Source organism: Hippichthys cyanospilos, chromosome 13 (genome assembly GCF_059441005.1).
Source record: "Hippichthys cyanospilos isolate Australia breed blue-spotted pipefish chromosome 13, RoL_Hcya_1.0, whole genome shotgun sequence".
NCBI classification, from domain to species: Eukaryota; Metazoa; Chordata; class Actinopteri; order Syngnathiformes; family Syngnathidae; genus Hippichthys; species Hippichthys cyanospilos.
In genome coordinates, this window is record NC_142381.1 from 12,102,606 (window position 1) to 12,124,285 (window position 21,680).

The following is a 21,680-nucleotide window of genomic DNA, read 5'->3' on the forward strand; positions in this document are numbered from 1 at the left end:
AAGCTTATGTTAGCCATGCTAGTTAGCTAATTATCCTCCTCTGAAGAGCGAGTCTGAGTCATTTCAACAATTATGGATATGGTAACCCTTATAGCTGGTTGCAAACATTCATTTCAAAACAGACAATCTTGTAGTCAGAATAATAAGTGACCAATTGTCAGAGTCTACCGGAACATTGATCGATTAAAAAAAAAAAAAAAGCATCTTATAAAGCCCTCCAAAGTTGTATCATTTAGAATTCAACGAAAGTTCAATGAAATGTATTTTTCAAATATACCAAATGTCATGTTCCACTGTTCTGATAGCAAATCAGTTTGGGGCAAATCAATTGTGCCTCAAGTGGGTCACGCCATTGTGTCAACAATTTCACACAAGTGACAGAATTAATGATGCTAAACGACCATTTGAGCAACTGTCAATTTAACATGTATCACTTGAAAAATCTTGTTTTCTGGCATTAATACAATTTTTTTTCTTCACTGCTTCTTTTGATGGATGTTAAGATTTTTTTGCAATGTATTGGTTGAGTGACCTCTTTTGGGCATGGTCGCCTTCTCCATTGCTGTATAAGTGTGATCTACGAACAGCCTAATTGCCTCAGTCCTGATCGCTTCCATGACCGGGCCATTTACTCTGGAAAGGTCATTTCCTCTTCACCGTGGTCCCCAAGTACCATTAAGTGTGAGTCACAGCCTCAGCTGAGAGATTCCATACGCCACATGATGATTTTCCCCAATATTAGTGTTGCATTTTGACTGTATATGGTAAATGGTGCTTGATGTCCCTTGGGAGAGAGTCCGGAATGTGCAAACAGCTGGGAATGTAGAACTGCTTTCAGGCGTAGGCCAGGTCATACTGGAAAGATTTTCAAATCTTGGCCCAAGACGATCCTGCAACGACTTACAATAAGTGACATGGACCACTTTGAAGTTTTTATACTTAATTTGGATTCAAGTGGAGAACTATTATACAATCAGGAACAAATTTGTTTGTAATGTTCTGTTAAAGATGGATTAAGGGATTTGTGGCATTATTGACAAGTATTTTGCCAGCCCCTTGTTGAGCAAATTGCTCTAGCTGTTTTTAAGCGTGTTCACCAGACGACCTTTTTCAGCTTCTTCCATGGATATTCATTAGGAATTCGGTGTACAATTTCAGAATAGTGCATTGTTTTGTATTCTTAGCTGTTTTGGGGTATTTTTATTTGTGTGTTTTGGGGATCTAAATCCCTTTGGAGTACCCTATACATTCATGTTTCTGACACTCGGCGTTTAAGTTTTGTCAGCCATTACAGCATTTGAACTAATTACCAGTAACTGCAATTAATTAATAATAATTATTTTGAACAAAGCTTGTTGCAAATATTTGCTCATGTTACATCTTGGACTCAATCCAAAATCAATCATTAATATTTAGTTTCAAGAATAACTTTCCTAGATCCTTTAATATGAATTTTTGTTGTCGTTTAACAAAACTACCAAATGTGTTTCATCGTTATAGGCATTTTTTTTCTTGCCTTCACACAGAAACAATTCTCAACACTTCCCTCTGCGATTTAATTCGGGCCATTAGCAAAGTAAAACTAAGCACAGTAAATGTCGATTTTTATCTTTGTTTGCGCCAGTGACTCACTTCTATGTTTTGCATGGTTAGCAGTGTAGTAGTGTAGCTGCCACAGGAAGTAAATACAGTTGAATAGATGTAATGGTTATTTTTTCAATGCCTTATTAAATTCAAATTAATCAATTTTTAATGCTTTGATACCCTGAAAACAGAAATTTAAGCACACATCAGTGATTTGTCACATGTGTACCTGTGCATATATATATATATATATATATATATATATATATATATATATATATATATATATATATATATATAATTATATGTATTATATGTATATGGGGATCATGTATCATAATAAAATTATTTTTAAAAATTGTCCAAATATTTGGACAGCAACCAAACTTCAGACTTAAACTCCAAATATTATAACTGCGAGGCAGACCCTGGTCAGAACAGTACTTGAGAAGATATTTAGCACAACAGATTCGGAGTTTGAACTTTTCATCCGGTCCGTTAACCTTTGCAAAGAATGTAAAAGACTCATCCAAAGGAAATAAGACACACCAGCATATTCCATAAAGACTTAAATATTCCCTGCCCCATTTTCCACATGCTAACATGTGGAGCTTTGCGTACAAAAGACAATCTTTAGTCATACATGAGTGAGCTAATGAAGCCCGTGGCGCAAAATGTCAACCCTCATTGTTTGATGTCGCTTGTTGTTTTGTCGCAGCAAAATGGAGCGAAGGTGTTTGTGGCGAAGAGGCTTCTCGAGTGCCAGAAGGCATTATTCAGTCAAGCAGGCGACGCCACGCTACGCCATGACAAGGAAAAAAGTCGGCGGGAATCTATTCCATGAGCTGCCACATTGCAATGCGAGGCATAAATAAGGCGAATCCCTACTGGGACGCGGGAGCAAAACACGACATCTTTGTTTGACTTCAGGGAGGCCGGGGAGCGGTGGGGGTCACAATAGGTTATGCTCAGTCAAGTAAATACCCACTTAGGAACAAAATGATTTCTGTGATTTATTCAAAAAAGCCTCGGGTTTTTCACGGATGCATGTTAAAGTGGCTCATCTGAGCGAATCGAGGGTGCAGCCGAAAAGGTAAAGTCAATCACAATTTTAATGTGACCTTTGGTGCAAACTTTTTTTTTTCCCAAGAAAGGCATTTGGGGATGAATAATATTGTGTTCAAGTCTGTATATGGTACATAGCCAACTTAACAAATTCGAGTAATTTGAATCTTAATATCAGTAGACTGCATAAAAGTTCACATTTTGAGTTGCGTGAAAAAAAATCTTAAATCTTAAAAAAAAAGTCTGTTTCCCAATCTTCCTATTTGTAATCTCCCTTCATTGTGGTTTATGTTTCGAAAAAATAATAATGATTTTGTGCTGAAAGAGTTTCTATCCATTTATTCGAAAAGGGCCTTTTTTTTCAAATGCAATAACACAATTTCTTTAATTATTTGGCTCATTGGTTAGGCCCGTAAATTCCGAAAATAGACAAAAAAAAAAAAAAAAAAAATTCCCCCAAAAGTAAATCAGACTTTTATGAAGGTTTCAAGTCCGTTTCATAAACAACAAAAGAATTCTTATTCTGACGAGAGAACAACTCTTATCGTAGTCTTTGTTGTACAGACTGTTGAAAGCTCCCAACTGATGGCGTCCACGTTGCTGCCTGATGTTTCCAGCAGCGGCAACATCTCACTTCATGCTACCTTCCCCTTCGACAAATATCCGACAGACACATTGCATGCTAACTGCCGGCTGTTGGCGGAGTATTAAGCTGCTGAAGAGACAAAAAAAGCTTCGCATAAATGACAAGCATATGTTTTTTTTTTTTTATCTGATGTGTGTTGCTTCCAGAAAATTAAATTGTAATCTAATGCTTATTAGGATAATGTGTCAAAAATATCAACAAGAAGACTGATGGCATGTAAAACCAGTTGCCATGCAAAGTAAATCTACAGTTGCTGACTTGAACATCTGTTAAGGCCTCTGAGCGTTAGATTGAAATAACAGTTTTGAAGCCTTAACGATGAAAAACGGTAGCATCACGTGTATGTTCATGAAGATCGTGTGGCGTGGATCATCACGCGTCATCGCACTTCAAAGCTTCCCGTAACACAATTCAGACCGCCACGTCGTGCTGAATGACAAATAGCCATCTGTTCATTATTTCCTCCAGATCCGTATGGGAAAATACATCCCCAAAATAGCATCAAACGGGTTGTGGTGGTGTTTGAAAGTGGGCGTCGGTTGTTACTCGGGGGGGTCTTAGGCTTTTGGATAGAGATTCAGACGAACTTCTTTTCAAGGTGTGTGGGGTTAGCATGCCGCAAACAATACAGACCGCTAAGGAGTTCATTTTCTTATAGCATTAATTGACCCACAAGGGAATACGATCTCTCATCTGCTCTCCTTGAAGCTCTGCAGTGATAAGGTGTAGGCCTGCTTTTTGAAGTCGGACTACAGCGCTGCAGCTCTTGGTCAGGAAATACTGCCTCAAACAAATGGCGTACTGTCCAAGTAATCACCACTGAGAACAAATAAACACCAACATCGCTGGTAAACTATCCATTCATTCATTCTCTGTACTCAAGAATATCTGTTGTCTTGGAAGTAATATTAAAGCGACTTTGTCCGGCTGCAATATCACTATTTCGCCACTAGAGGGTACAAATAACATCAACTATTATGAATGCTTTATATAACGTAGAAGAGGCGTTTGTACAGATCAGAAATGTCTGTGTGGATGACATGCATGCTGCTGACGAAGCGTCAGTGCAAATATTTTTTGTTGACATATTTCTGAGGCTGACATATTGCTCTTGGTTAACATTTTTTTTCCAGTACTACACCTTTCATACCTCTGTATATTGCTCATACCACGCCAAATACAATGATTTTCTGTGTTTTGAGGGAAGCGTTTACCGTATAATTACAGTATTTGCTGTAATGCCTTGAAACACATAGATAGTAGACATTGCTATTCAGTTTCAGTCGAATTCATTGATAGTTTTTTTTTTTTTTTTTTATGATTCATTAATCCTTTAGAGACCTAATATTTTCCAAAATGCTCAGTTTTTCAGCTTGTTGACTTGTAATATTCTAAGACTTGTTTAGTTCTTTATGAAAGCAGACTGATTAAAATGAAGACATTGGAAAACATCTGCTTAATCTTTGGAAAACAGCAATGAACGTTTTTGCTGATTTTGTGGCCCAAACCAGCAACAAAATCATAACAAAAATGTTTGGATTTTCAAGATGAAAAAAATCCTATTTTTCAACAAATGTCTGGTGAAATAAAACATGTTTTATTTGATATATCAAACTAAAACTGATCAAGATTAAAACTGTAGTGTTCTACCATGGCATAAAAAATAATGAAGTAGACTTGCTGAAAACTGCAGAAATTGTCTTAAAATCTCTCCCTCCTGAAGTGACCTCACATACCTAAATTTGACAACTGCTGTCCTATCAAAAACAGCAAAAAACACATCGCAAAGGTAAAGCAAGGATTACAAAATTATATTCCAAAGGCGTTCAGTGTCACGCCGCAATTATGATACGATATAACCATAGCCAATGTATAATCTTTTTCCAACCGAATTCTTAGTTTTTGGATATGACTAAATTTAGTACATGGTTTGAAGTGTCTTTCAAAGGCTTCTTAAGAAGAATAGCACAGATGGTGAAGGCCGAGACGCTCAGTTAATGACGCCTCAATTCTTTCTAGGTGTTGTTGTGAAGAATTATATGCTCAGACTATGACAATGAACGTGACCGTGTTAAGCTGACACGACCTTATCAACCGTTGTGCCATCTCATTAACACATAGCTACTTATTCACTCGGCGGTTTGCGGAAAGGGCACATGCCCCTGGCAGCTGAAAGCGGATTAAACTGCCACCGCAAAGATTTTGAGTAAGTTTAGAGGACTAGGGATCATTGGAAATGAGATTTAAATGAATTAACCTTCAGCACGTTCCCTGAGGTAATGACAGACAAGGTCTAAGGGGAAATTATTTCTCTTTACATGTTGACATGACAGGTTGCTATTACGCAAGTAGACTTACAAACAAGTAAACATGAGTCAGTGTGTGAATTACAGCAAAGGTATTTAGTGTACCTCACTCATTTCCTTAAATAGTTGCCTGAGTGTGTGTCATTCACTTAACACATATAAAATCTTGAAATAGACCTTCTAGGAACAGGATGGATAGTAACTCTAAGTACATCAACACATAGTTCCTTTTCATATACAGACATTTAGTTTACTGTTAAAAAATAAATGCATGAGTAAAACCATTACCTTCTCTTTGATATACGCCCGACCCCATCTCCCGTCGCCCAGCCGCTTACTGCAAAAATCCAAACCATTTAATGTCGGAATTGTAAATGTTAATGTGCAAATTTATATCGCCGGCGTTCGTTTTGACCTTTGTCAGTCCCAATGTTCCGATTACTTATGCCAATATATTTATATATACATGTGGTGTTTGTGTACTATGGAGAAAAGCATTCACAATTACAAAATGAGAAGAGATTCAGATAGTATCATCTTTTCCAAATGCCATCACATCAGGGAATAGATTAACCTTTACCCAGCAGTAAGAACAGAATTTTTCAACACAACTTAGCCCGCTATTAAAGTTATCAGCCGCTGCTGCACGTGTTCCAAAAATTCCGATTTTTTTTTTTGTTTGCTTTAGCCTCAACAATTATTTTATTTCTAATGTCCTTCCTTAGTGCCTTTATTGGTATAGGTGGGGCTTCATACCCTGCGTTTTAGTGTGTAGCTAAATCTTAAAATATCATACGTATTGAGTTTTATAAGCAACTTTGATATGTCCACCCGCCCATCCAAGTCAGATAGATGTACACGACATTGTGAAGTGACCACATGTCAATGTCTTGTCGTCTTTGAAGACGTTGAATCCACGTCGTAAGCAACCTATGTTAAGTCTCTACACTTTACATCAGGCTAAATGCATTAGCTGCTGTTCTATTCTTTGTGTGTATGCATTGACGTATTTACAGTTTCTATTTCTCTTCCTGACGGGAAGTAGGAGGCATCTGCAGTATTGTGAGGCATTTCTTTGCCTTGAGTGGATGACACATTTTTTGATTAATTGTTGCCACAGCGTCTTTATTTCAGGTAATCCGGTATGTTGTTGGATGCTCTCATTGTAATGGTTAAAATATTGTCTGCCTATCTATGATCTTTATTTCATCTGTAATCTTTCAGGTGACTGGAGGCTAATTTTAGAGCTGCCAGCTGTCATGCAGCACGGCCTGTCACTGTCACTGTACTGTGATCCGTGGCAGACGGTCTTGTTATCAGAGGAAGAATTGTGACCCGCATTACTAATGTATGTGAAATGCTTTGGCTTTTGAATACGATATCATAAGACTTGGCTGGTACGCTGACCACATGTAATGGAGTCATGTCTGGTGCTGGAACTTGGATTGATTGTGAATCGCAATCCATTACATCATATATCTTTCTGATATTAACCAAATACGACCAAGCTTAATTTACAGCATTAATGGGACCTATAACAATCCGCAGAAGCCTCCCACTGAATAGAGTGACCTCTCTTCAACATTATGAGTCCAGAGGAGGTTATGAACAAATTTGTACGAGCCCTTAAATGTATAGTAAACTAAAGTGACAAAAATGAGAAAAACATATCGGTGAGGTTGCTATGCAGCCAACAGCAACATTGAACGAACTGCAGGAATTTCCGGATAGTAATGGCTGTTTAGTACAAGTGACCTCAACCCAGCATTTTGCAAATGCATACTTGGAATCTTGGATTTAAAAAAAATGTATTACGGTCCGATGAAACTGAGGTTAAAATTTTGTCCATAATTCCAAGTTATGTTTGGTGCGAATACAGTACCTATCATGAATAGATGGGGTATGTAGACTTTTTATTTCCAGTGAAACAATGCGAGATGTAGTCCGACGAGCAAATGCAATTCAGGCGGTTTATATTTTAATGCTTTTCGTTTGAACCGATGAACCCACATGGCTACTGATGGCTTCTATAGTTTTATGTTAGCCCGCACTGAAGCACTTATCATGTTTCTCTGTACAATTTGCATTATTCATGCTGTACGATTGAGTTTATAGCCTCTTAAGAGTACGCTTAAAGTGTGGAAGTAAATAGGAAGGCTAAAGAATTGTAGTGGCACACTAAGTAAAACTCCTGAAGGTTTCATCTACACCGGGAACCAGCGTGCCGTGAAGTCACTATTATTAAAGTATAACTTCACCCGCGGGTAGGAGCACTGCATCACATTTCAGGAAGGATTTGAATGAGAGGGGAGGGTTCTGCATGCACTGCTAACAATTGTGGTTCCCAAAGCCTTGTCAGGCACAAAAAAAAAAGAAAAACAACTATTGAGAAACCTTAAGGACCTGTGACTGTTTTAGTCATATATCATTGTTGAAAGGCTACACGGTGACCTCTAATGAGTTTGACTTTTCTCATTTGGCTCTGGTACTACCCATAACTTTAGATGCCTTCATTTGTTGTAGTGTTTCATGCTTGAGTTAGAGGGAGTTAGTTGTTTCGCCTGCATTTTAACCCATGCATCTTAGACCATCTCATTATTTCAAAATAATGATTGTCAGGTGTTGTCTAGATAGTACCAGGCTTTTACATGGAGACTTTTTCTGTCATTCTAATTGATCACATGATTTGTACTGGAGTTCATTTGTCTAACGTAGGAGTTGCAGTTGTTTTAACACATTTATTAAAGCAACATCTTGGTGAAAACGAATACACATATTTTAAAAAAAGTTCTCCCTTCACAGAGGAGCTCCGGTAAGACGCCACAAATTTAATGTGCGTTCATAATGACATCATGATGCATTTATGTCAAGAGGGCGAATGCACGGAACTGTACATTTTAGTGAACAGCATCATACCATTTATATTAAAAGGAGTCCTCTGAAGAGATCCTGTTCTTCTTGAAGTAAAAAAAAAAAAAAAAAAGTTGAAAAACTTGTATAATATTGTTATTGCTACAGACAGATGGCATCTTCACTGTCTGAAGAGCGGGCAGACTTTATACAAAATAATAAACTCTCCTCTCTAAATCTCAACTACCTTCTATTCCCTCTGATTCTCCACTGCGCACACACACAGACACGCTCATAGGCGTGTTGAATGTGTTTATAGGCTCAATTTGTCACGGTGGATCAGAACCTGACCCTTGCCTCTGCGACGTTTATACATTTTCTCTAGTAGAAAACCTTGCTTGTGAATTGACAGCAAAAATGAAAAATGCTGCAGCTAACACCAACTTCGAATCAAGTTTTATCTTTTCATTTGCGAAAGTCTTCTTTTGATGTTGTTCCTGATCAATCAAGGTCAAATTCAGTCGAAAGCCGCACATCTGTATTGTATGCAAGGACTTATCAAGGCAATTTTTACTTATTTGATTTGTAATTTAAAACAAGCTGTTCTGGAAATTAAAATATTAATAAAAGACAGGTTTCAGTGTATGTTGTGTAGCAAAAATATTTGACAAACAAAACCAAACAACCATTCAGCTTATACATATTCCTTTTACGTTCTCTTTATCTTGTCACTTTCAAAACTTAAAGATTTGCTGAACTTGTTACAACTTTCCACATGACTAATTTGAGTGTTTTCTGCTACATTGTCCTTAAAAGCGACCAAGAAGCTGCTGTTGTTACTATGAATGCTCGGAATCTTCCAAAAGTTGTACATGCTCATTTGCAAACTTTGTCAAACTAATCAAGGAAGTCTTTGTCAGTGTTTGGCTAGTAACCGATAGTGACTCTTTGGGTTTCTGTGAGGCCATAGAAGGAACAACAACAAATGTGAGCGCTAAAGAAATAACCATGAATTTTTCATGAGCCACTCTGCAAGACTTTGCTGTGAATTATGAACGCCTACATTGAACTCAAAAGTGCTGATGTATGGAAGCTTTCAGAACAAATCAACTAAGATTCATTAGTGATCGCTATGTGAATCTCTTCACTCGTTACTTAGGGAAACTCATTTATTGCACGTGTATGGATTTTGCTGGAGTAAAGAAAGATTTAGTGAGCAAAACGGGAAAGCCACACTGAATAAATTGGGTTCATTATTGTCTCAGGGAGAACTGTCCTCTCTCTACGCCTTAAAAATAATGAATACGGTATATACTGTATACAGTGCATAGCACATTTATGAGATGACCTGTAATTAAAAATGGAATGAGGTCATCTAGCATCATGTAGTACTTTAATGCAGACTCTTTCAATTTCTGAACTCAAGGTGATTTTCCATATTGTCAGCCAGGTAAGCTTAATTGCCTTATTCGGGGATGTCAAACTCGTTTTTGTCATGGGTCATTTTGTACCTTCGGATTCCCTCATCGGGCCATAATGACAATTATTTAAATGGACACCCTAAAAAAAAGTGGCCCGCACATCATTTTATGCGGCCCGCGAAATGCTGATTTGACTTCAAATTTCTCATAAAAATACCACATTTGCAAGCTGTCTAAAACTTTTTAAAAATTTGGGAGAAAAAAAAAACATTTTTTGTTCCCAATCTCTCTTTTTAAAAGTTTTACCCGCTTCTGATTTTAAAACTAGATAGAACTGTGACAAACACAATTAAAATGTATTTGATTTCACAGTCGTACCAGCCCAATATGGCCCGGGAGAAAAAATGAGTTTGACACCCCTGGCTTACATGTTTTAAAGTCAGATGCCAAAGGTAAATCTTTTATTGCGTTACGTTCAAGTAGTTGTAAAAAGTGTGACAAAAATATTGTAAAATATTGGCATTATTTTTATTAACCACACATAATTTTTTTTTGGGGGTGGAGGGGGGAAAAGATTTTAGGAATGATCATGAAATTTTAAATGATTTGCTTTGGTACGCCACATAAAATAATAAAATGATTTGGCGCTCGGGTCTTGAATTTGACTCCAGTGGCCGAAGTCATATGTGAATGTTTTGGGGAAACAAGAAAAACACAATTAGGTGTTTTTCAAATTGATATTGTATCAAAACCCTCAATTAAATGTGTGAACGAGGAAGAAGAAAAAAAACACTCAATAAACAATTCCAAATCTTTTGTTTTTGTTTTTTTTTCAACAAAACATTGATTTTTTCAATTAAACGTTAAAAATTCTATCAATAATAGCAATGATTAAGGAAATTGTAAATTTATTTTGAAATTTTCAGCATCAAAACGTTAATCATTGATTGTAATTACATCACATGTGCTCAAGGCCCAGGTAACAAACAATTATAGCTCTGCTTACAAACATCACTTGATCAAACGCAGCAAATATGTTTTGAAAATATTATTTTAAAACTATTACCATTTGTATTGTACATGAAAACAAAATTAGTGATCAAATTACCGTAACTGCTAAAAAATAGCTAGGCTCAGTATCCGAAAGAGCAGCAATAAATGAGCCCTCAAATACCTTGAATAGCTCCTTCAGACTGGGGTTTATTTGGACAAATTACTACACGTAGGAGCCTTGGAATTTGTGAGAAATGACTTTTTCCAAACCAAAATGGCAGACTTCCTGTTCAAGTTTGTCTATAAGTCCTTGAGACTTATATGGCCGGCCTGTTATGATAAGACATGTCCACTTAATTTCATGTCAATTGCCTAAACTGGTGCTGAGGCCCGACCTTATCTCCTTCCTATTAAACATACACACAATAAAGTACCTACAGCTCACTGCTGCTTGTTAAGAAATATGAGCTTGTCAACATAAATACTCGACTGACAGTCCAGTCCAGTAAACGTAAACACAGTTAAAGTAATGCAGAGATGACTGATGCGCTAGCTCGACTTGCCTGGAACTCCTGTATTAATATCGGTGCCGTAACGGCCTCCCCGAAGGAGTTGTCTTGCGGCGGAGTCAGTGTAAATGGAGGCCGTAGTTGCTGCTGTTGCGTTTTTTTTTTTTAACTAGTTGAGAGTGAATCAACAACCTCAGCGGGTCGTAGCCAAGGAGCGCACTTCATTTACCCTCATTAATTAATCAGCAATCAGTTCTACACCATTGACAGATTTCCTAACGATCAATTAGCTGGCTAATCCAGCATTTGTCAGTGTGGCGGATCACACAGCCGTTCTGTGACTGCTGGTGTTAGCATGAATGGCAGCTGCACTGGCACTCCACCAATGCTACAGCTGGCGATGAAGCATTGGTACTTAGAGTATTGAAAAATTATACCATAGTTTACTGTATTGACACAGATGCTTGGTACTAGTAGGGCATTACTGGGTGAAACTACTGTTGTTGCTGTTGTTTTTTTTTTTAAATTGCATTCTTTGAAAATGTTTTCCTATAAGAGAGGGGGTAGATAACATAATCTTAGTCCATTTCTTTGACTCCATCTGTCTTGCTCAATACTTGTTTTGCATTTTGTATCTTTTTTTATGATTGAACTCAATGAAAAGGGGAAAAAAATCATACGGTGGTACCTCTACTAATGTCTCTTGTTACGAAAAATTCAGGTTCAAAACGCCTCTTCAGAAAAATGTTGTCTGGTTATGAAGGAAAATTCAGGATACAAAAGGCAAAAATTGTTGGTGTATAATAATGAGGCACGAGATACCAGCGTCCGCTCAAACGAGACTGCAATGTCATAGGTCTTCACAGCTCAACGACATCTCCTCTCCACTGCTGGAGCATACCATTACAAGAGAGCGGATAATCAGTCTGGAAATCAAAAATCTTTACCCATGATACTCTTCCTTTCCCATCGACCCTTGAGCGTCACAGAATCCATTGTCACAAACTAGCACACATTAGTAAAGCACTACGTACAAGATTTCTGTGAGTTCATCATTAAAATGTTCATTTATCTCAGCTGTCAAACATTTGCCTCCTCCCCCGTCCCCCACCATGCATTTTGCTTCTCATTCATGCTTCTCTTGCATAGTCGCCCAACCCCAAAGGTAAATGAACATAGATTTAATTGTTCTTTACATGATCTACTTTGAATTCCATGATGATTGCACTTATGTAATTCTAATATGTATTTGTTTTTGACGCATTTTTTTAAAATTGATTACTACTGTATTAATAAAGTGTTTTTTGTGGGGAGCTTGGAACTGATTCGGCTACTTATGACAAATTATCGTTTTGAAATAACTTCCGGAACGAATTAATTCCCTAAGTATTTGTACCACTGTATTTTGTGGGTGTATATTGAATGTATTATTGTATCACCAGTTTGTCAGTCCCATGCTGAATCTTGTCATTGCTTGTTTACTGTAGCAGGCAACATGGTCGCATCAATGTTTGAGTGGTCTTCCCACGCGTCTTATTTTTCCATGTTCTCCCGTCTTTATTTATTTACGTGGTGCCTTTCTGTGTTTTGCTCTCGCAGGACTCAATGCTCTGCCCTTTGATCCGGCCGCCAACAACGACCCCCTGCACTTCAACAGTTCCAGTGGCTCACTGGTGACTGAGTGTCCACCTTTGGAAAACGCGTCGGAAAACAGCAAGAAGAGGAAACGCGCCAGCCTGCCCGCAGGTACTGACGCTGACTCAACCATTGCGGGATTTTACGTCAAATGTCGCACACTTGCGGAATTGCAAATGTGTAAACCAGCCCCCTCACCCCCCACCCCCATTGGTGTCACTGTAGTCGAAAAGAGCAGCTTAGTCTGCTCCTTGCTAGGTGTGTCCTCTGGCTCAGCTTGTCTGTCCATCTCTCAGCGCTGTGTCGAGTGTGCCTGACTGACTGTCTGTTGCCATGCCAACACCACCTGACAATCAACACGGCAGTAGCCGTTTTTTTGCTTTCCTCACACTAACGCCAGCTGACCTTGTGTATGTACGCTTGGGTGTATCCTCGCATGGCTTTTCCGCGCCATGATTATTTTGTATTTCGGATTAACCGAAGGTTGCTCCACCCGTCAATACGGCATATCAAAGTGAGACTTTCTAATTGCACGTTAATGAACTGCTTTTGTGCACAAAAGAAACTGTCCTTGAGACGAGGAGGTGCCGTCCCTTGTTCGTTCTCTGCTTTGCTTTCGAATGTTAATTCCCTTTTCATGTCGAGCAATAATTGGATAATGTATCATATCAAAAAGGCTCTAAGTGTCCTAATTATTAAGTTGTTAAGCAGATGAGGTCAAAAATGAAGCCGCTCCTACTTGAAAGCACATTGACTCTTGAAACACTAGGGAAGGACAACACTTCTAATGCTTTTCTAATGTCAGTAAAGGATGAGTCCAACGATATCCACCCATTTTATACTGCTCATCTGAGGTCATGTCACGGGGCAGCAACTTCAGAAGGGAAGCCTAGACTTCCCTCTCCCTGGCCATTTCCACTAGCTCTTCCAGGGGATCCCCAGGTGTTCCCAGGCCAGCCGAGAGACATAGTCTCTCCAGATTGTCCTGGGTCGTCTTTTGGCCTCCTCCCCATCGGAAAAGCCCGGAACACCTGACCCTGACCCCTGAAAGTGCTCAGGAGGCATCGCAAGCAGATGCCCGGGCCACCTTAACTGGATCCACGCAACACGCAGGAGCAGCGGCTCAGCTCTGAGCCCCTCCTGGATGACCGAGCTTCTCACCCCATCTCTAAGGCAGAGCCCAGACACCCAGCGGGGGAAACTAAAGTCTTAAGCTCATATCCGGGATTTTAATTTTTTTTGGCCACAACCCACAGCACTACAAACTGTAACCCGATTATCGGCACACACTACAGTCAACATTCCATTACTTTTTTACCATTCCCTGAGCATATATTGATTACTGAATACATGTGTTGTAGATGTTTAAATGAGAAAACATATGTACATTTTACCTTTATTCATCACATGTTTTTGCTCAGCAGAGTGTGGCAAAAAGCTCAAGCATCTGTAATATATTGATTTATTTAAACAAGCTTGATCCTTATCACAGTACAGTATCCCTATCAATGCTTGATCCCTATCACAGTACATAGCTAAAGATGTTAAAATGCCCTATTAAAAATGAACAGTGAATAAAGCTTTGAGGACGTAATTTTCTGTTAAAAGTATTTTCAAGTTTGAACCGATATGACATATTCAAGGCACGGCTTGTGTAGTAGCTTGGCTGTCTCAGTTGACAATAAGCATTTCATAGTCGGAACTCATATGGAAATCTCAGTGTTGTTAAACAAGCAGCTATTCACCACAGATGTTTTTCTTCTCCCCTCAAAGACGCAAATCCAAACACTGTTGGCATAACTGCACATGTTTCTTTTTTACCCCTCAGCCTTTGTGAGGCAGCAAACGCCTGAATGTGTTTTATCTCCCTATCTTTCATGCGAGGCGTCAGTCAAGACGGCAGTATTTGTATAGCGTGTGTCATATGCAAGGGCAATTCACAGTGCTCAACAGAGATACGAAATATAAAGCATATACTTGTTTACACTACAAAAACTTTAGAGTCAGGATATAAAATATCACATTAAATGCAAAGAGGTTTGTATTTTAAACTCGTATGAGAAAACTCTAAACGATGATTACAGGAGATATTTTTAATGCGCTCTAGTGTTTAGCTTTAATAAGACTTTTATTAACTGTACACCATAATAATTTTTTTCCTTAGCACAACAACGAGGCAAAACTAGCACAAAACCCAGGTTCATATGTTGGCTGTGACATTAGACTTTTTTTCTGTTTTTATACCCATCGCTCTTCATAATGTGTGCACCATAGAAGAACAATGAGGTGCTCTAAAGGAGCCACACGAATGTGAAGAGTGGTGCACACACTTGCTGTCAAACAAATGTTTTTTTTTTTTTTTTTGCTCTTAGAACTTTTCTTTCCACAAATTACACATTTGTGCTCAACAATGAGATGCTCTAAAGCTGACATTGTTTTGAATATTTTAGTCCGCCCCTAATCAAATGATGTGGCGTCAAGTCATTGATAGGGCCTTCCTTTGCGCCCACCACTGGATATGCCAGATCCTCGTTGAAATTTTTAAAATGGAGTATTCTGACAAAAGAAGAAATGAGCCAACATGAATGGCAAGATTGATTTGTCAGATGAAGAAAATGCCATTAATGCCGTGATGCATTGAAGATGTGGCAGAGCAAAGATGGATGCCGCTGCTTTGATTACATGTCAAAGACTAATATTGATATACAAGTTTTGTTGCCATCAACGCCATTTTGCAGCGGGTAAAATCGAAGAAAATGGACTATAATGCTTAACTTTAAAAGATGATTTTTCTGTATATTTCACCTACATTAAACTAATGTACATATGTGCATGTCCCTGCTCTCGATCAGCTACCGATTGAAAACTATAAGTTTTTTTGAAATGTAATCTGGACACTATTACTCAGCTATTTTGCTGTTCACTTGATACTTCAACTTGATATTCTCTGCTTTAATGCGGTTCCAGCCTGACTTATGTTTTGCTATTTATTATGTATTAATTAGGCTCATAACATACATTTTTAATCTGCAAACACTGATGCCTTACCACTTATTTCAAACCTCTTGGAAGCTACTGAATTCCTGCCAAACGGGAAAGTTTCTACCCAATGTCACATACCCATGTTATGCAGCCACTTTTGTATCGATGTACATTCTAAATCAATATGTTCGGGCACATAAAATTAGTGCTTGTGTTCTTTTCTTCTCGTGACATTGGGGCACCCATACACATTGCAATATAGTGTTTCTACAGGCAAGAATCATGTGTGAGTTGGCGCTGCCTGACGACAACCATTAGCAATCCTGACTTGCCTATCAATGACATTATGTCTCCACTCTGCCGCCAGCAGCAAATAAGTAGTAAATATTGCTGCCGCTATGGCAACGCTGACAAAGTTTCTCTTACACACTTGCTTCAATAAAACCAGTGTAACCAATGTATAATTTTTCTTTCTGACTTTCAATGGTACCATTTAAATGATGGACATGTCTCTATCTGGCCAGCAATCTTCATTATCACTTTGTTTTCATTAAGTAAAGAAGGGGCCTTTCTCAGCTTACTTTACGCGAAGGTCAAGGAAAACTCCTGAACTTGTTGTTAGTCGCACAGACACATGTGCAGCGCATTTACACGGTGTTTACTTGTCCATGAGTTAGAGCTGCTTTAGATTTAGAACAGGTGTTTTTTTTTTTTTAAATATGTTTAATTGTGCTGTTTGGGCAGATGTGTCTGTGTACACTAAAACAATCCATGTGCATCGATGCCATTTATTTGACAATGATAGGCTATATTCAGTATGTGCATTTATGTCACATTCACAGGTTCAACAAATGGTCGATTTTTTTTTTTTTTTCCACATCTGAAAAAGGCCCACTAAGGATTTGTAGATGCCCTATTTCATGCTCTCTCTTTTCTGTTTTCATGGGCATGATGCATTTCCCAATTGTTCCACCTGAGAAGGAGAAAAATAAACTTGAATTATATCACTTAAAGCATGCAGTGTAAATTCAGCCTAAGTGACTTGGACAACTTTCTCCTCCTCTTAAATAATGCACGCTGGCCAAATAGCTTTTAGGTATAATGCAATGAATCCCTCAGTATTTTATTCCTCATCCTGTCACATCATGTTCAAGTCATGGCCTCGTATAGTCACTATTTACTGTCCGCTGTAGACTGTGATGAAGAGTGACATGTCGTTTCTTACGTAACGGGATTTGTCTCGCGGGAGATGAAATACTCCGAGGAGGTTTTACGCTAGCATATTTTCCGCCTCCAAAGTATAAGGTCAGTACTTGAGCTTTATTTTTATTTTTTTTAACCTGTCATTTCTCCAGTTTAACTCTACAATACAAGACCTCTTTGATACTGTTTTTTCATTGGCTGTCTCTTGTGTGACACGCTCAAGCGGGGGCGGTCTTAGCTGCTGCGGAGCTCATTAACATCCATGCTGATTTACTCTCGTTGAGGGACCACTAATGGATAGATTTTTCTCATTACTCTTGATTTTGCGCTTCATAATCTGTCGTGCGTGTGCATGCGTATGCAAACATCCTTAGCGGCACACACTTTTTGAAATAACATTGCTCAGCTGCAATTTCACTTCATCAAATCAGGGGCAAATTTAAGAGAGCAACAAAACAAACGAGGTTTCTGATGCAGCCCTTGAGGAATTTGACTCATTTCAGACTTAATGTTTCCCTGCTGATAGATTATTTACAATGTTTCGGCTAGTCAGCCAAGACAACACAAACACAGATGTCCTTGCATCCTGTGAGTGGTAATGGTTACGCTTTGACATCCAAAGCTGAATATCACAATTAAATCTCGTAAAAATTTGGCACACTTATTTCTCGGCTGTATTTCAGCCTGCATCAAGGGTTAAACCGCAGTTTTTTTTTTAAGAAGTATGATGCTATTAAAAGAGGTAAGCATTTTTTCAGAATCAAACAAAATACACACATCCTCATTGTTATTGTATAAACCAATTTATTAACGAGTTTTTTTTTAACTCAACATTTAAAAGTTGTAGTGTTTTGATCGTGTTTTATTCTTTAATGACTAGCCTAGTTAATTTTTACTTCTGCACTTTGGTTGTGGAATGTTTGAAAAGTGGCTAATAGTGCTGCCACTTCTTTTTTTTTAAATAATGAACTAATATATTGAATATTAAATAAATTAAGTGATTAATCAGATCTTAATTTTTTTTTTTCATTTCCCTAACTATTGATAAACAGTAGTTGTTTTAAAATGGACACTGGAGAACATACATTCACATTTTATTAGTGGTTTGGGTCATAATATATCAAATAATAGGCACAAATATTGATCGGTTTTCCAAAATAATGGCAGGTATCATGATCCCTCACCATTCAAATTTCACTTTTTGCGGCTTCAATGCTTCAAAAGACCATCACTTTACAGTAGCACCTACCTTATGTACTGCAACGCTCAATCCTAACATGGAGTCTGAAGCAGTCCATCAGCCTGTTAACATTCTTGTCTTGTTCCGCCACAAATGAAAGTGCCTTACTTTTACCTAAAATTAAACCACTGCTCGTCATTCTATAGCAACAAAGTCCTGGCACTACGTAAGGGCGGAGCGCTTGTGGCTGCGTACGGACACGCATGTGGGGGAGGTGTGGTGTAAGTGGATGCATGAGGAAATAATAATGACAAAATAGTAATGACAACACTGGCTTACCCTGACCTTTTAAAAAAGACTTGCATTGTGGAGTTAGGGTTAGGGTTAGTTCGCATTATGTTTAGGAGATCACAGAGCATGGGAAAGAAAGTTAGGCAATGTTTTACTAAACACATTTCATACACTTTATTGATGAAAAACTTGGGAACATTGTATTTGTAAATGTTTTATTTCCATTCAAAATAATGATACACAATCTGTTTCATAACAATACCTGATAAAATTCTGAGGATTTGGCCAGTTTCATTTCGCTAAACGATTAATCAGGTGTCACAAATAATTACATATATTTGATAATCAATTTGATGTTAATTAACAAAAAGTTTCACCTTTAAAACCAAGCCAAGTGAAAACAAGCTCATGACCAGTTGATGTGAACATTTACACACAGAAAGGTAATGTTTCTGGGTGGTTTTTTTCCTTTTTTTTTTTATCGGTGAAGGTGAGTAAATACTCAACATTTGAACTCTTCTTAAGAAGTCCTTTTTTTTTTCTGAATGCTTGCTTGTTCTTTGTGAATGTCCTCAAAGCAAGCTTCACCTCAGGGGCCAGTAGGTACACGGTAAGGGCCCTCCGCTTGTGATTTGATCACTCACTACGCAGCCAGAGATGCTCATTTTCCCTCAAGCCCTGCTGAGCACTAGCTGCAGGTGGTGAGCCGAGACTGATTTTGAGACGCACAGCAGACTTCGACATTCAACTGAATACAAATCAGTCAATTTGCTAGCGTTCTGTTTATTTTCATGAAGAAATAATGGTTGCACTGCTAAAGTCAGAAGGAAGTAAACATGTTTAATGCTAATCATCTTAACCATATCCATGATTTTGCATCGACATAGCATGAGAATATTAAATGTAGGTGTAATATGTGAAATAACTCAGTACTGAATATAGCAGACATACAAATTATTCCCTCCATTACAAGTAATATAACAAGTAATGCATATTAATAAATAATGTAGTTTTCTGACAGTGGAGTTGTCAGAAGGTAAATAATGTAAAAGGCAATGTTAGCTGTCACATTTGACAGCTCATTGCCCATTGAGATATTGTGCGTGCGTATCTCAAAGCGAGGAAGACGGACCTGCGCAAGGTCACAGGGAGGCCGAGCATTTCAGAGTAATGCAACACATGGTAGTGACTATCTTGCAGAGATAGATGTTTAGAGATGAAAAATAAATGGGAATCTCCTATGTTGTATATTCAGTGCGCTTATATTTACTAGTCACATTGAATTCCTTAATAAATTCGGATTTTCACAAATAAGCAAATGGACATGGCAATGCTGATTATGTTGACCAAAAATCTAAGTTACTGTCTGTAGCTGATAGTGGTTTATTTACATGATTTTTTTTATGACCCCCCCCCTTCACTACTTGCACATTCAGTCAGTTTTTCATCTTCCAGCAGCAAGCAGCTTGTCAGCCAATGTATTTTCATGACTGCTTCGTTCTTTTCTTGTTTGTACGTTTTGGGTCAAAGCTCTTCATTTCTTAACAGTATGCATGCCCCCCGTCTTGAATTAAGAAGCTTTCATCTTTGCAAGTAACGTCAATGTACAATTGTGCTGCTTTATTTTTTTTACAATTTGCAGCAAATGTCTTCTTAATGTCTTAATGTCTCCAACAGCATGTCAGGCACTGTCTTTTTCGGGACAAGTTTATTTTAATGTATGCCCTCAAATTGTAACTATGCTGCTGTTTAGATTTTTGTAGTTTGGGTGAAACATAATTTTGAAAAATATTACTATTGCTCCATGTCCCATAACAGAGGCGATCTCTAGAGCTGTGTAACACAACGGTAATCGAAGGAATGGAGGTGCACAATTTATTTAATTCTAGGCTTTCTGCCAGTTTGGGTCAATTAGGATGTGTCTGGCTCATTTTTTTTGTATTGAACCAAATAGAATCAACCATCACCATTGAATCTCCTCAGCACAGACGCCCATTTAATTGTAACTCTTACCGGAGTCCTTACACTAAAGAGCCCTTTTTAAATTGAAAATAAAAACAAAACAGAAAATCAATCGATAAATGAATAGCCTGATATCTTACCCCGTGATTAATTTATTTTTGTATGCGTTTTCACAGCAACAGCACAAGGTGTTTCACATGTGATGCAGAAGCTCAGGGATCATGGGACAACACAGGCAGGTTCAACAGTTCACATCTAGACGAAAAACAAAAGTGTGAGAGAGTAGCTTAAAGCTCCTATTCTTCCTGGCATAAAAGGCCAAAATTATCCCAAGTCCACACTGTGACTTTGAAATTTTCAAAATTGAAATTGGCAGGTTGGTTTTAATTCAGCCTTGGGCACTTGATGCCCAATATTCTCTGGCTAATAAAAAGCATGTAAGGCTAAATGATTTTGAAAAGTAATGTGATTGCAGGTTTTCTCTCTTCAATATCAATACTCTATTAGTTTTGAAATCACCTCCTTTGTAGTTTTGAACAAAAACAAGCACTGAATTAATATGCATCACAATGTACAATATTATAGTTACCGGTATTGTACATCAAGGGTTTGGTTCAATAGCTTACACAAAAATAAAGGCAAATATCGCATGCATTAATATGCAAGACAGTTTCTTAGTGTACTTCTACTACAAAAGTTATTAGTCCATCTGACACTTGCAGTCTTTTAAGCACGACCACATCAGCAGCTTTGTGCAAGTGTAGAGTAGGGCTGGGTGGGAAAAGTCGACCAAGCTGGGTGAGTCAATTTTAAATAGGTCGACTAAAAATATCTGCCTTGAAGCTCCCTCAGCACCATGATCGCACCACTGTCTTCTACATGAATTCTTCTTGCAGACACACACAGTGCTGTAATGAACGCAAGGAAGAAAGAATCCGGAAATATCTGAGTATTTAGAAAAAATTGTGATCTTTTCACAAAACATGCACAGTTAGCTGGTCAAGAAGATGACGAAGAAGAACATGAAGTTATTAGCTTCATAGCAGCTCACAA

General features: G+C 38.1%; 1 protein-coding gene across 8 annotated transcripts in view; it reads left to right on the forward strand.

Annotated features, from left to right (window-relative positions):
* enox2 (ecto-NOX disulfide-thiol exchanger 2) overlaps window positions 1-21,680 on the forward strand; it is a 159,033-nt gene that overhangs the window by 55,773 nt on the left and 81,580 nt on the right. For all 8 annotated transcript variants that reach the window (XM_088431722.1, XM_088431721.1, XM_088431727.1 and 5 more), the window contains one exon: window positions 12,974-13,120. In XM_088431722.1, the coding sequence (XP_088287848.1) occupies window positions 12,974-13,120 (147 nt within the window). The remainder of the gene's footprint in view (window positions 1-12,973; window positions 13,121-21,680) is intronic.